The sequence below is a fragment of the Ips typographus genome, linkage group LG2 (assembly GCF_016097725.1).
Source record: "Ips typographus isolate SLU linkage group LG2, UJ_Ityp_2.0, whole genome shotgun sequence".
NCBI lineage: Eukaryota > Metazoa > Arthropoda > Insecta > Coleoptera > Curculionidae > Ips > Ips typographus.
In genome coordinates, this window is record NC_138423.1 from 16,236,020 (window position 1) to 16,251,517 (window position 15,498).

General features: G+C 32.3%; 2 protein-coding genes across 3 annotated transcripts in view; one reads left to right on the top strand and one right to left on the bottom strand.

Annotated features, from left to right (window-relative positions):
• na (sodium leak channel non-selective protein na) overlaps positions 1-15,498 on the top strand; it is a 40,785-nt gene that overhangs the window by 12,634 nt on the left and 12,653 nt on the right. For both annotated transcript variants that reach the window (XM_081973862.1, XM_081973863.1), the window contains exons 3-4: positions 11,411-14,218; positions 14,332-14,474. In XM_081973862.1, the coding sequence (XP_081829988.1) occupies positions 14,370-14,474 (105 nt within the window). In that variant the 5' untranslated portion in view covers positions 11,411-14,218; positions 14,332-14,369. The remainder of the gene's footprint in view (positions 1-11,410; positions 14,219-14,331; positions 14,475-15,498) is intronic.
• Positions 1,825-6,488, bottom strand: LOC145725160 (uncharacterized). The gene is made up of 11 exons (XM_081973795.1): positions 6,375-6,488; positions 4,714-4,954; positions 4,091-4,317; positions 3,821-3,980; positions 3,360-3,467; positions 3,111-3,300; positions 2,926-3,049; positions 2,667-2,869; positions 2,438-2,606; positions 2,167-2,211; positions 1,825-2,108 (listed from the first exon to the last, which is right to left on the bottom strand). Exons 1-11 carry the CDS (start codon positions 6,387-6,389, stop codon positions 1,914-1,916), a joined length of 1,677 nt encoding a protein of 558 aa, XP_081829921.1. The 5' UTR covers positions 6,390-6,488; the 3' UTR covers positions 1,825-1,913.

The following is a 15,498-nucleotide window of genomic DNA, read 5'->3' on the forward strand; positions in this document are numbered from 1 at the left end:
GAATTAATTTAATTCACACAAAAATTGGGGTCGATAACAGTTGTGGTTCGTGAAATATCCTATATCAACTAAAAATGCAACTTTTCAACTAAAACTCAGACAATCGACAATTTAAGCTTGCGAAAATTGCTGAAGGAGAAAACTTAGCAAAATGAATTTTGGATATGTTATTGAGCATTAAACTTCCTATAATTCACACAAAAAATGGCGTTGATAACTCACTACTAGTTATGGAAATGTCCTAATTCAAGTAAAAATGCAAGTTTTTACCTAAAACTGACACAATAAATTTTAAGCTTGTGAAAACTGGTAAAGGAATCAAGTTATAAAACATAAATCTTTAAATAAGGACTGGACAACATGGAATACAATTGAAACAACCTCTATAAACAACAAATAAAAATCTCAATTCTTAAATAAAATCAAATACTCAGTCAATAAGATTATATTAAATCTACAATATTGGAAAATGTGGGTATATGTAATACCTATATCAGACCTGAAAATGATGTGGATACAGACCTGATGGGTGCTTATTACTAAGCTCTAGGAGCCTATAGTGAGATGAAATAAGATTTCTCCCTTATGGCCTGAACCATGAGAGAAATATCTCATCTCATCTCACTAGGTCTATAGAATAAGCACCCTGCAAATGATGTTGTTTATGAAGTTGACCTTCCATGCAGGAACATGACAATCGTCTACAGAATAAAAAACTAAGAAGAATGGATGAAGTGTTCTACCTGGTGATCAGGAAAATGCCATTTAATTTTAAATTAAAACTGCTGTATTTTTATAACAAAATATTAAAGGACGAAATACCACAACCTCATGGAAACAATAGAATATAATAATGGTAACAACCAATATTCAACGCAATGCCCATAGACAGAGTGAGCAAATTTATATACTTGGGCATGTGGTTATCTGAAGACTGGATCCTCCGATATCGAAATCAAGAGTCACATTGAACGGGCCCGACAAGCATTCCTAGGACTGATAAGAGTATTTTAGTTGCTCGGACTTTGATCTTGGTCTGAGGTTGAGATTTTTGAAGTGCTATGTATGGTCGGTACTTCTCTATGGGATGGAAGGTTGGGCCCTTAAAGTCAACAACATTAACAAATTGGAAGCATTCGAGATGTGGCTATATCGCAGAATGCTCAAGATACCGTGGACTGCAAGAATGACTAACGTAGAAGTACCTGTCTACCGTCAAAAAGAGAAAGACTGCACACCTGGGGCACGTCATGAGGAACGAAAAGTATGAGTATTTACAGTTGTTGATCGAGGGTAAGATAGAAGGCCGTAGAGGAACGGGAAGGAAGAAATTGTCATGGTTGCCGAACATAATACAGTGGACAGGAGTGAATGACATACAGACCCTAATTCATACCGCAAGGGATAGAGAGGAGATTGAAAATGTGAGCGCAAACATCCATTAGTTTATAGCATCCGAAGAAAAAGAAAAACCATTAAAAATAGAGAACTGCCAGAACTTTAAAAGTCAATTATTTTTTTTGAGAATGTTTTAAGTTCATCTCTTAATCATTGGAAAATATCAATTCTTATTAACTATTATTAACTTTAAACTGATGTTTTAAAATAAATATTTGATGTGGTCTGAGATACGGCAACGATCTTTAACAACCTGAATGACCAACCAATGAAATTCCTGATAATTAACAATCAAAGCCGATATCAGTCGATTGTCTCTTAACTTTGGTAGGCAAAGTCTATCTCTCTCTAATTCGCTATCTCTTCTTGTTAAATAGCTATTCTTTGATATGACTTTATACCCATACCCCGTAAATAAGTAAAAAGTTCTTTCCCAGCTCATCACTTATAATACATTTAACATTAAAAACACTATATACATATATACATAAAATATATACAAATCACTTTCTATTTTATAAAGAGAAGTAAGATAGCAGTTGCGTTAGGGTCTTCTTATCCAGAAGGCACAAATCGCAATCAAACGAATCTTCAGTAAACTCGTATGTGCCGGTTTCTGAAATCAGTTCCACCACTTTCCGTATAATAAAAGGGTCATCCATCTCCATTATCTGTGTTTGTAAGTTCCGGAGCCTACTCATGAATTCAGCCTAAAACAAAAAAACAATCAGTTAGATTAGAAAACTTAAACGCAAAAATTTAACTTACATCGCCTTCAAACGGAATTGATTTTAATGGCCCTTCAACGTCACTCTAATGAAAAGAAAAATAAATAAGTAAATCTAGGAATAGAGTAGAGCATTTATTTTTATTAGACTCATACACAACATTGTTTTATTAGACTCTGTACTTTTACCAGAAAACCCAACTCGAAGAAAATGGTACCAACTAATAAAACTTTGTTTGCAATTTGTCTGGTTAATAGTTAATTAAAATTTTTGGAATTTTTCAAAACAAAAAACTGGTATGCTTAACTTACCGGTGGTGAAACTGATGGTTCTGAAATAGAACTGGATTCCCGACTACTAACTTTCGACGCATTTGACGAGTTATCTTCAAACAGATGATCAGATTCAAGGTTTGGTAAAACGGGACTCGCTGATGGTTCGCTTTTAGGACTGCTACCAAATAAAAGTTCCATTTTATCTCTGCAAAAAAATCACACAAATTAGTTAGAAAGGAATAATTTCCGGAGAAAATTATTATACCTTAGAGAAGAACTCGCTGAAGTGTTTTTCTCTTTTCTCTGCCGCTTCTTCTCTTTCCTATCTTTCTTGTTATGCTTATGTTTTGGCTTCTCTTCGCTTTTCACTTTTTCATTTTCTTTTGACTTGGTTTCTTCAGGTTTCTCACTATCTTGGTTTTCTTTAACCTTTTCTTTGTCTTCATCTCTATGTTTGTTATCTTTTTCCTTAAAAATTATGTTAATGTAAAAGTTTTCATGGACAACAAACAAATAGTACTTACTTTCTGCATTTTAAACTTTTTCTCCTTATTTCCTTCTCTTGAATCGTTCTCTTTGTCCTTGCCAACATCTTTATCCTTAACATTCCTTTCTACAGCTGACGGACTTCTGCGCCGTTTAAGAGACCTTAAAAAATAATCAGACTAAATAACAATATGATTCTTAAAAATAAATGGTTTTACCATACCTTTTGGAAGCAGGACTTTGAATTTTTTGAAGGGAACTCTTATCCTTTTCTTTTTCCATCTCTTTAACGTCTTTTTTACGGTTCTCTTTCTTGTCTTTCTTATTATCTCCTGATTTTCCCTCACTACTTGAACCATCAGTGCGTTCTTCACGATCGTTGTCAGAACTTTTAGTTTTGTTCTTGTCCTTATCTAATAAATAATATGCACCTTATAATATCTTATTAAGTAATCTAATTATTAAATATTACCTGAAGATTTATCTTTGTCTTTGTCATTAGGTTTAATGACAGATTTAGATGCTTCTTCATTTTTTGGAACCTCCTGAACTCCCTTTGTCTTGTTGATTATTGGTGTACCTGACATTTAAATATATGTTTTAGAATTTTTCAATTAAAATAACCCTACACATACTAAAAAAAAAACATCCAATATTGTACAAACAAAATACATAACTTTTAGAACATAGTGATGAGTTTTTTTCCAATAAATGATAAGATTGTTCTAGTATAAAACAATGGTTAAACACTAGAAAATATAAAATAGTATTTTATGTGCAATTTAAGAAAGAATAGTTAATAAGTCACAAACAGTTGATATTAAGTACTTATAGAAAAAAAATTTAATTTAATAGTAGTAGGGTCATATACACATATTTTATTTGCAGACTGTTTGTGATTTAAAATCACTATTTAAAAAAATTTGTACTTACCAAATAGATCTATGAACTGATCAATTTTAGGTTCCTCAGCTTTCAATTTGAACTTTTTACCTTGGTCAGAATCATCTGGTTTTGGTTTGCTGGTCTTTTGAGATTGATCTTCTTTTTTACTAGTAGATTTAGAAACATTTTCTTGTGGACTTGATGGGACCTACAAGTAAGAAATAAAGTGCTATTAATATTACATAGAAGAGAAAAAGTGTAAGAATTGCAGAATAAGATAAAAATTTACAAACATTAGAATGAATAATGAAAACTTACCACAGCTCCTCCTTTCAATAACTTATTTTGAAATTCCTTATTAACTGAATAAAATGTGTATTTTTCCTTCCGTAAATCATGTATTGGAGGACCATTCAATTGCAACCTAAGGTCATAGGTAAAACTGATCTTTCTGGGCTCTTGACTGTGTTTTAGATATATCTCAATAGGCAAGTCAAAACCAGCATACCCCGAGGTTTTAACTGAGTAAGGAGGCTCCTTTACCACTAGAAATTAAATGCAAAAAATTAAATACAATTACTTCTATGTCTCATTCACTTGTTCAGTAATTTTACCAAAGAGCTGTGAAACAGTAGGTAAATAATTAAATAATAAAAATTGCACAGATAAGTAAACCAGAATTGTGCTTATATCATAAAAAAACAGTTTTTTTGTACAAGTATGTACTTAGTAATCCAAAAAAATGTACCAAACCAAATTTCAAATAAAAGAAATGGTCTGGTAGTATTTGAAACTGTTAATAGTTATTTAAGCTTTACTGTTTTCTTATTTAGAACAGTGTTTTCAAAAATCCAGGACATTTAATAACATAGTGGAGCTCCCCAGTAAAACTAGCGTAACAACTGAGATACTACTAAACAAACTTGCACAGTGTTACTTACCCCTTTTTGGGTTTTCAAAAGTTTCATGCAAATGAAAAACAACTTTTTCTACGTAGTGCTTAATGTCTGCTCCATTGCAGCCTCGAACAAACACCTCCCAATCATGAGTGTAGCCTTCGGGGGTGAGTTTTTTTCTCAGATAAGCATCATGTCCAATTTCCAAGTTTATAGTGAGTGACGAAATGGTTCGCCGAGGCAATTCCCCGTTTATTCCCCATGAACGTGATGATGCCTTTTCTTCCTGTTCATTTAAGTTTTGAATTTAGGAAACTTGTAAACTAAATATATAATTTCTATAATATCTAAGTTTTGTATGAATACGATCTCAATTCTCAATTTAACATTCATGTTTAAAAACCTCTTTTATAAGGTAATTAATTAAAATCTTAATAAAATAATATTGACAAAACCTAATATTTTTATGGCTTGTTTTTGGTTATGTTTATGGTAAATTGTTTGATAGATAAGTAAGTTACTGTCAAATGTCGAATATTGCTATCAGTTTTTAAATTCTGTCATTTGTATAACAACATATCACCGATGACCGATGACATTAAAATACTAGAAGTTAACATGTCGTGTGAACAAGTCTGCTGTCATGCGCCCGACAGCCATTTTGAATTTTAACTAAAATAAAAATAATTCAACTAAAAACTAACGGGTTATTTAAGTTGAAATATTTTGATAACGATTGAAGAATGTATAATTATTTTAGATATTACATAATTTTGAAAAATATAAATAAACGGCGAATCTAGACACGCAAAAACGCAGGCTGGTTTAATTATTACTTTTCTGACAAAGATTAACCAGATAATATAAGCCTTAATTTTCAAACTGGTTGGTTAAGCAATCACATATACCAAAAACATTCTCTTTAAAACAACGTTGCAAAGTGTAACCCGCCATAAAACAAAACTAAAATAGCCCTTATTTGTAACCCCATCTCCAGGCATTTGGGGCCAATGTGTAAACGCAATACAAAAAAACACCGCAAACACAAGCTAATGTTGGCCCCAATGTGTGGAGCCCCGTATTACAGTGTACGGCTAATATGTGTACGGAAAAAGTCTCTTTTTAGAGCCAATATAGGCGCCATATTGTTTTTGTTAAGACGGCTCCACACATTGGAGTCAAAGTTTAGCGGGGTATTTTTTTGTATAGAGTTCACACATTCAACGAATAAAGGGGAGTTTACACATGCAAGAATAGTGACGCTAGCCACGTGAGGAAACGTGCGCTTAATGCTCTAATTATTGTATTTGCACGTGCTGCCCACCAGTTTTTATTGGGGCAAGTAAATCGCGTAAGCATGTGTAAACCCTCCATACTTAACAAGTCTTCTTTAATGCAACAAAAAGATAGAGTTTTTCCACTTTTCAAATCAAAAACGTTGAAAAAAAAAGACAAAGGGTAGTTTACACATGCATGGATTTAGTGGCGTCACTTATATTTTCACTTGCGCTTATAGCTGTAATTGTATTTGGACGTGCGTAAGTAAATCGCGCAAGCATGTGTAAACTCTCCTTAATTTAAGAAGTCTTTTTTAATGCAACAAAAAACTATATGAAAGTCTTTCAAGACAAATATGGACAAAGACTTTAAAGTCTTTGTCTATATTTTTCTTATGTAAAAATTATTATTATAAAAAAATAACTTACCAAAACAACACCCATAATTCAAACTTCAATCGTGTATAATAAAGTAAATATAGCACAAAAATTATTACACAACAATTAATAGTATTTCACTGTAAATGTGTAATAGTCTGTCTTCTAAGGTAACAAATGACCAAATGGCTTGGTTCTAAAAAATGGTTAGTAATGGCATTTCCAAATGTCAAAATTTGTCACGTGGTGTGTGAAGTATCAGAAGACTACCTAAAATTGCCCAACTTGACAACAGTGGTTGACACTAATGACAGAATTGACAGACGGTTGACTTGGACAGATGACAGCAGCGACCACGCGATCTTGTTTACAAAGAACAAATATATTTGGGGCTTTCTAGTTTTTTATCGAATTTTCACTATTTTTGTTGCTAATAAAGTTTATTATTCGAAATTACAATGTGGCCCATTATTTGCTACCCAGCAACGGCCACATTGGTGGTGTTCTAGCCCCCGTTCTCGTTGATTGGTCATAGCCAAGGACCTTGTGTTGTGTGAGACACCTGGTGAGACATTTAGTGAGTTTAGTGTTTTGAAAGTGTTCTGTGACCCAAAGACTGTGTTAAATAGATGATAAATCACGGGTATCTAGAATACTGTACTGACAACCAGGTCTCCAATTAATATAATATTTAATTTATTAAATATTTTATCTCTGGTTGTGGATAATTAGCATGATGTATAACTATTGACAATGACGTGTGGACCGGGTTCAAAATGTTGTCACCGCAGTACGAGAAAGAAGAATATAGAAGGATGAAGCTAGTACAGGCAAAACGCGAAATATGTCAGGTATGCTGTGATTTGATTGACTATGATTCCCACAGATGCTCAGCTGATCGAGACCTGTCATCAGCTACAGAGACATCGTGTCACAGGATCAGTCCTTATGCGATTCGAGTACTCGACTCAGTTGTTACGCCATCTGTGATGTACTTTGACAGTTTACCTGATAATGGCTGTACACCAATGACAGCTATTATCAGGTACCTAATTGTCAAAACTTAAAAAAACAAGCTTAATTGAATGTTAGAAAACAAGAAAGTCTCATTTTGTCTGTTCTAGCTTCTTCTGTCTCTCTCTTTTTGGTTAGCCGCAAGGTTTTCTGGGAAGGTCGAGGAGTAAAAATACACTTTTGGATGAATAAAATAAGGCCAAAGCAATTGAAATATTTAAATGAGAAATTGAAACCAGAAATCTATGACAGTATTGACAATACAGGCAAAAATAAGAAGCAACGGGAATAAGTAGATTAGCAGTTAATTTTTGTAACAAGAAGGTATACATGCAAGTATAATGTAAGTCAGGCTAATAAGATGTAGTTCCAAAACACTGACTAACAAATTAACACTTACAGGTTAATTTGTTTACTTAGTGTCACTTTTAGTACATATCGATAAAAAATGTCCAATTTCAGCTTTGGACTCTTTGGAGAGTGTTTTCATGAACTTTGCTGAAAGATTTTGAATGGAAAACACTGCAGTGAATATTTCTTGATATCACATACAGAGAATAATATCTTAAGATGAAGATAGTTGCACCAACTTTTCACTGAACTCTACAGTACGACTTTATTTCTCAATGGATGAAACATACAATGCTAGCTCAGTTTTACAAAATGACACAATTGATTGAGTAAAAAGATTTGAAACATGTCTTTCTACATACTTATCAGATTTATTTTGTTTTGCTGACTATAGAGTATCAAAAACATTTTTTCCAAACTATACCGATCTCAACATAAATCTGATATTAAGGAATGTTTTCAAAGGTTTTAGTTTCATTGCACTCTGATAATCTCAAAATTTACAGAATAAATCATGAAGTTACTATTGCTGCTGCAAGATGGATTTGTGGCTTCGTAACCAGGTAAGTACCTATGTACGAGTATACTAGGATGTGACTACACCATTTCCAAATGTGGTTCAAAAAAGGTCAAGCGTAATACAGAATAAGGAACTGCAATTCAGAAACCATCAAATGAAATTCAGAACATTCAAAGGCAATTCCATAAAATACATTATCTGTGGATAAAATTACCAAACCCGAAACTCCAAGCCACTTTAATAAAAAACAAACAAACAAACATACTTTATTGACAACTGTCAAAGGGCTAACGACCGGGGTCTTCCTGCCCGAATACAAAATATTTTTTTTTTAACTTAATATATACCAAACTCACATTTCCTGCATATTGCAAGGTGATACAAAAAAAAAAAAAAAACATGTTTTTTGAGTAGCTAGTTCTAACTTAACAGTAATTGTTCAATTTACAAATTTTAAGTAGGTTTTGGGACTTGGTTTTTCATTTCAGTTGTTTGTTGGTGTATTTTTTGTAGCAATGATTTTTTCCATTAAGGTTACTTCAGGGTATTTTCTTTTAGTTCTAGCATCCGGTTCCTGTTGAATAAAGCCACTTTAATAAATTAAAATACTTTAATAAAATGAATGTTATTAAAAAATAACACAATTGTTAAAAATTAAACTGAGTTACACTTGATATACTTTCTAAATTGCAATTAACAATTTCTGAATTACACTTTACAATTTCTGAATTACTGTTGACATTTTCTGAATTACAATCAACTATTCTAAATTACCCTTGACTCTTTCTGAGTTTCAAATGACTATTCTGAATTACACTTAACCCTTTTCTAAATTACAGGTAGAAATGGCGTTACTAACCGATTATGATTATTTTTAATGTTAATGCCAAAAACCTCTAAAACTGAGATAACGAGGTCTCTGAGTTAAAGTTGACCAAGTCCAATTTTTGCGCATTTGGTTCTAGCAGTGTTAATATAGGGCTAAAACATTCATTATTTTCCCACTAGGAGCAGTAGTTTACATGTGCACCGAAAACATATGTATACAACTATTTAACTTTAGACAAGTTTCTCTCAAAACTAGTTTCACTGGACTTGGCTCACTTTAACACTGAACCTTTCATATCATTCCCTGGCTTTATGTTTTTTTAAAGCAGATGCAAAAACCCAAACCATTAGAAGTTTGAGTTACCAAATGGTGTATAAAATAAAAATCCTCTGCATTTTGCAAAATTAACATGGAAACTGATTAAGTAAAACTCCTTTCTTAAAACATATCGAATCGTTTTCCAAATTTTTCTGAAAATTGATTTTTTTCTAGAACTTACGTCAAAGCGTCATCTTTCGATCTAAAGAATGTCACAATACCCTTTTCATCATAATGATGGACACCATGTGTATAACAGAAATCAAGATATTAAAAATAAGTCTAGAAACATCGTTGAAAAAAGCATTCCTTGGGCAATAAGAATCAACCAAAAATATAGTTAATTTAGTTGAATCCTTTTCCGAAACAGAGCTAGTTTTGTTGACAGCATAACACAACTTCCAAAAAAGTTAAAAAAATCGAACCGAATGATCTGACTTTTTCTTTATGAAAAAGTAGCCAAATAATATTCAAATAGGCCAGTGAAAACCGTTTTTCAAAATCTCATTCCTAATCTATTCTCAAATATTGTGAAAATGAGATTAAAAGATCTTTGAAGGCCAATAATGGTGCAGTAAATTTCCTAAAACTATTTGAAATTAGCTAGAAAACGAATAAGAGGTTAAAGAGGCAATTGTAAGTCTAAATAGAATTGATTAGGACATTGTTTTAAAAAAATATATCGTCAGAACATTGTTCTCCAAAGGGACTAAACGTATTTAGGGACGGTTCTACAAGTGTCAATTTAACCGTGGAATAGTTATCGGGCGAGTAAATAACTTCTGGTTAAAGCAAAAACGTTTTACAATGGTCTAAAGTCGATCGGTTAGTTATCCTCCGGAATAAAGTGCAACGTTCCGGTTTTCTCTTGTCATTCTCTTGGTAAGGGAATTAAAAAGTATTTGCTATTGGCATATCCACTGTCACCCAGTAAAACAGCATTTTCCGGATTGCCATCTTCTATTCGTGCTTTAATAGCACTGCTACAAAAATATGAGAATCATTGCAAAATCTTAGGCATCTAACTACGATATTTCGAATCTTTGACTCTGAATCACAGACTACTTGCACATTCCATGAAAAACAGCCTTTTCTATTTCTAAATTCTTTGGCGTCTTCTCCTCCAGAACACTGCAGCCATGTGTGTACAATCTATATTTTTACGCATGAAAATCTTGATATACTATAGAAGTTCGTCATTACTTGTTACCTTTCTTCTAGGGTTTGTGGCATATCAATCTGTCTAGGTCTTAATGTGGCAATGGCTTCAGTTACCTCTTTCACTAGAACGTATGTCGTTGTTTTACTAACTCCAACAAAATCTGTTATTAGATTTAACAAAAATCCATTTGCATAAAAGTTTAATGTTAATAACAATTTTATTGCAGGAGACACGGCATTGTTTTGATTTGTAGGGGAGGTGATATTATTAATTTGTAATTTCTTACTTGAAAGTTCACTCAGTCGAAATCTTCTTAAAATTCTGTATCATCTTTTGATCCAAAATTCATCATCCTCAACTTTGACTTCAGTGGTTCAGTGGTTCAAAAATTTCTTGGTCATTAGACGATTCAAAAATTGGAACATCTATGTATTAGCACAGAATTTATAAGAATGGTTATAAACGTCTTTCGCTTACAATTAATATTCAACAAACAGTTTAAACTTCGTATAAACAAGTTAAACGATATTCGAACATCGGTCTAACTATTCCATCGCTTTACTCCCCGGTTAAGCTACACCCGGGTTATAATGCCGTTGGAAATTTAACTTAGAATAGTGCTTACTCTTGGTTTATCTTATTACTTCAGAACCGGCCCTAAGTCACTTTAATATTACTCTCGAAATTCTTACCTTTAGTTTAAAAAGTAAGCTCAAAAACCCAAATAGATATACTATATCCAGCAGCTAAGGTTTTGCAAAGTTATTAAAATAAAACTTGTATAACCTCTGTATAATTTTAGATGCCTGTAGGGTTGTATATTGTGGAACCAAAAGGACATTGTTTAGAGTTTATTGTCATGTCTTTTTTTTGTATTATAATAATATTTTAAGTAGGTAGGTATAAATAAATGATACCTATATCTATTAATCCTTGCTCCTATTAATCATCATAGTGGATGGTGATTGTTGTTTTCTTTAAACATATGCTACCACGTAGAGCGCTCTATCTAACTATTTCTTAGTTTACATGTGCTTGTGCCTTTAAGGTAAACTGATAATTCTGATGATGCTTATTAAGGTAATTACAGCAAAACATCGTAAGATTGTTCCTTTTCAGGGACCAATCACAGAAAGCGGTTATTATATCCGGACTACTGTACTCGCTTCGGCGGTACATATACTAAATTGGACAAAATTCATGTTTGTCGTTAAAAATATAATTAAAACAAAATTAGTTTTGCATTACTTTTTTTACTCAGAAACGGTACGGTAACGTATGGGGCTACTGGTAATGGTTAACTGCAATTTATGTGCGGTTTTTTGCAATTCTTTCTGAAACACTCGTTTGCAATGTTTTAACGAAACTGGATAGTTAGGTAATAACACAAATGAATGACAATCCGAATGACAAACCAAATTTGATTAAAACTTGGTGGCATACTAGAAATGAAAAAACCCAGGCGTGCTGTTTTCTGGGTTTAATAGTATCAGCCTGTGTAATTCTGGGAATATGTTTCTACTTTTTCTCTGGTAAGTAATACAAACTATAGTAGGTACATCTTTATCATAGTTAAATAAGTAGTAACATACAGAAATGTGTTTTGGTAACTTACCCCTGGGAAACATCCAAGTTGGTTTCTTGGTCAGCAAGTCAATTATGGTTTGATGTCTACTAAGTTATGAACATTTTTAGAGAAAAAGTCTTGCTTCAATAAGTGGTTGTTCTAAATCGATTGGGTTAAACGTCTAAAATCTCGAAATAAGAATTTCTCATATGATTGTCTTTATATGAGAGCAAAAACGTAATACTTTTTGTACTCAATGCTTAAATGACAATGATTCGATTGTTTTACAGATCCAATAACAATATGCAAAACTCCTACATGTTATTCCGCATCTTCGGAAATATTAAATTACATAAACGTCAACGAACGACCTTATAAAGATTTTTACAGGTTTGCTTGCGGACGTTTTCAACAAAATAAGTCTCTTGATGATCCTTATAGCTTTCAATCAGTTCAACTTACAATGCAAGATGAACTTCTTCATGAGATGAAGTAAGTATTTCATATGAGGAAAATCAAACAAAAATATGATATGATGAGATGAAGATGTTTAATGCTGAGCAAAATAACAGCAAAATACTTTGACATATTTATGAGACAACCCGTATAATTTTAGGCTTCTGCTTGAAGAAAGAATTGATCCACAAGATCTTTGTTGCAAAAAGATTTTACAAAGCTTGTATGAACGAGCAAGCTGTCGAAAAAGCTGGTTAGATATAACACTATTTCAAACTGAATGATTAAATGAGATTAATGAAAATATAGTAACTATAAATGGATATAAGAAAAGCAAAATATGAATATGTCTTATTTTAAAACCTTACATTTTCATTCAGCCTTTTAGCTAATCCAAGCACAAGAAGATTACAACGCGTAAACCAAACAAAAACTACAAAAATTACTGAAATTAAAAAAAAGTACAATTTTGAAGTTGGTTGAAATTGTTTTCCAATAACTAAAAGGTATTGTCCCTTATAACTAATAATTACAATTATAAAAAAAGGCTTGAAAAACTTAATAGAACAAAAATAAACCACCGTACTCTTTTCAGTTAAAATAAAGTAATTTAATTACTTTTTAAAGTAGTTCAACTATACTGAAGTAATTGTAACCTCAATTACCTATTGCAATTACTTTTGTTTAATATGTAATTGAAAAATCAAATACAATTTTTGTTTTTGAAACGTAATTTAATTGTGGTACTTACTTCAATTACTTGAAAGTAGTTGAATTACATTTTTAATTAAAGTATTCCAACTATCGACTTGTCCATAATGGGCCTATCCCACATATCATAAATTTTTGTTTTAATGACTGGAATCGAAAGAATAGGATCAAAAAACTAATTTTTCATATTCTTGAAGAAAAAATTATGGTCGTAAATGTTCCTACATTAGTTTGAATTTGTCCATTAAATTTAAAAGATCTGTTTTGGCGCGCATGTGACGTACGTAATTCTGGGCGATTTTATTGGCTGTTGCACGCCAACTGTTTCACTTCTTGTCGCTGATTGGTTGATAGTGTAGTACGTCACCGGCGGCGGGCGTTTAAAACATGAGATTAATGTAGTTTTTATCATAATTTTTTTTCTATTTAGACTTAATATTTTTGAAAATAAAAAAATACGGGTATAATATTTTCAATCCGTCTTTGTAGTTATGAAATAAAAAAAAATTGTGGGACAGGCCCATTATATAAAAAATGTAGCATACAAAAAAGAGTTTTTCTCAGCTGAAGCACCCTGTATATTATCGACATTTAGACCGTCTTAGCGCCCCATATATCTTTGTAATTTACCAATTCGAAGTTATTATGTATCTAAAAGTCTGGAACGGAGTTGTCGCCGATGCGCGCTCTAAAATATTGATTTTGTGCTCCGGACCGAAATATCATCTGGAGCCCGAAAATTTCCGGGAAAATCACAGTCGCCAGAACAGCTCCGGGATGTTTCTCCTGGAAAGTGGAAAATAATGCCCAATAAGCCAAAATTCTATTAGTTCTTTACGCGATTAAAAAAATAAGGAAGATAGTATGGTGTTTTATATCTGGGCGAAGCTGTGGATATCTGGATTTATAAAAAACAAAGCAAATCTTATATATTTTGAATTTTATAAAGGGTGTCTAGGAAAATAGCGTGAGTATTTTGATTTTTTCTTGCATTCACTAGCTGATTGTTCATATAGTACATGGTTATGAAGCTGAAAGCTATAAAGCTGTTTATGACGAAGAAATAAAACATATTTTTAGACAAAATTTCTACCAAAATTATCACAGAACGCCTTAAGATGATGCTGGGCCGCAAGCAAAGCCTTAAAGGCGAGCCCGTATTGGCTGATTATGGTCCTGATGAGGCCTTAAATGAGAACGCCGATATCGAGTGGGTTAACAAAGTAAGTTTACATCCAATTTATTCAATTTGTCAGTTTTGAATTTAAGAATATAGCCATACACTCATAAGTAATAGTAAATAATTAAATAGTAGATTTTTGGGGTCAAAAAGATACGATTTAGCACAACTTACTTTAGACGAAAAGTCAACGGAAACCGAAATACAGGGGGGCAAAGTTATTTTTTGAAAATGGTCTTTTCTAAATAACTCGCCTTCCACGTGAAGTTTTTTGCTAAAATTAAATATTTTAGGGTTTTCGATGGTGACAAATTTGGTTATCAGTTTTAAGTCAGCTTATAGTCTAATTTTTGTTGTTTCTCTTGAATATCCCAGGAACGCCTCAAGTTAGAGTTCTGACACTTTTACTACAAACGCACCTCGTTGGATGTCTGGTTTAACAAAATTAAGCTTTTTAAATCTCCGGAAAATAACGCTCAAGCCAGCAACCACAAAATATCAAAGAAAATCTTGTCTAAAACACAAGACAGAGAATACTCTGTTTTATGACCTCCCTATCGCATATTATGTATAAAAAATAGCAAAAATATTTCAAACAAAACATATAACATTTCACCAGCTCTCTAATATTTCAGAGTTTAGAAAACCATAGTAAAAGTCATACTTTTCACTTATCTATGGTCCCTCGTTTCTAAATATTTAATAAAAGCCATCTCTTACTGTTTAATACCCTGTTTCTCAAAAAGAAAACTACTATATGAAATTTGTATCTTTTGTAATGATTTTTGGATGTCTTAGTATTTCATTATCTTCTTTAACGTTTTTGTAAAATGATTTGTAACATTACTATACTGGGCGTCTAGCTTAAAATGATTTGGGCACACGGGTATTGAAAACCGTTGATGAACCAAAGTTGATTAAATGAAAGATGAGAGAAGTTGCGTTTATCATTTCGTAGATACATGTGATTGGGAATAAAAGAGTGTATAGTAATTAGTCAAAGTCAAGTTAAAATTCAGTGGACAATGTCATCTAGAATCATCAATATCTAGAATTAAATAAAAATC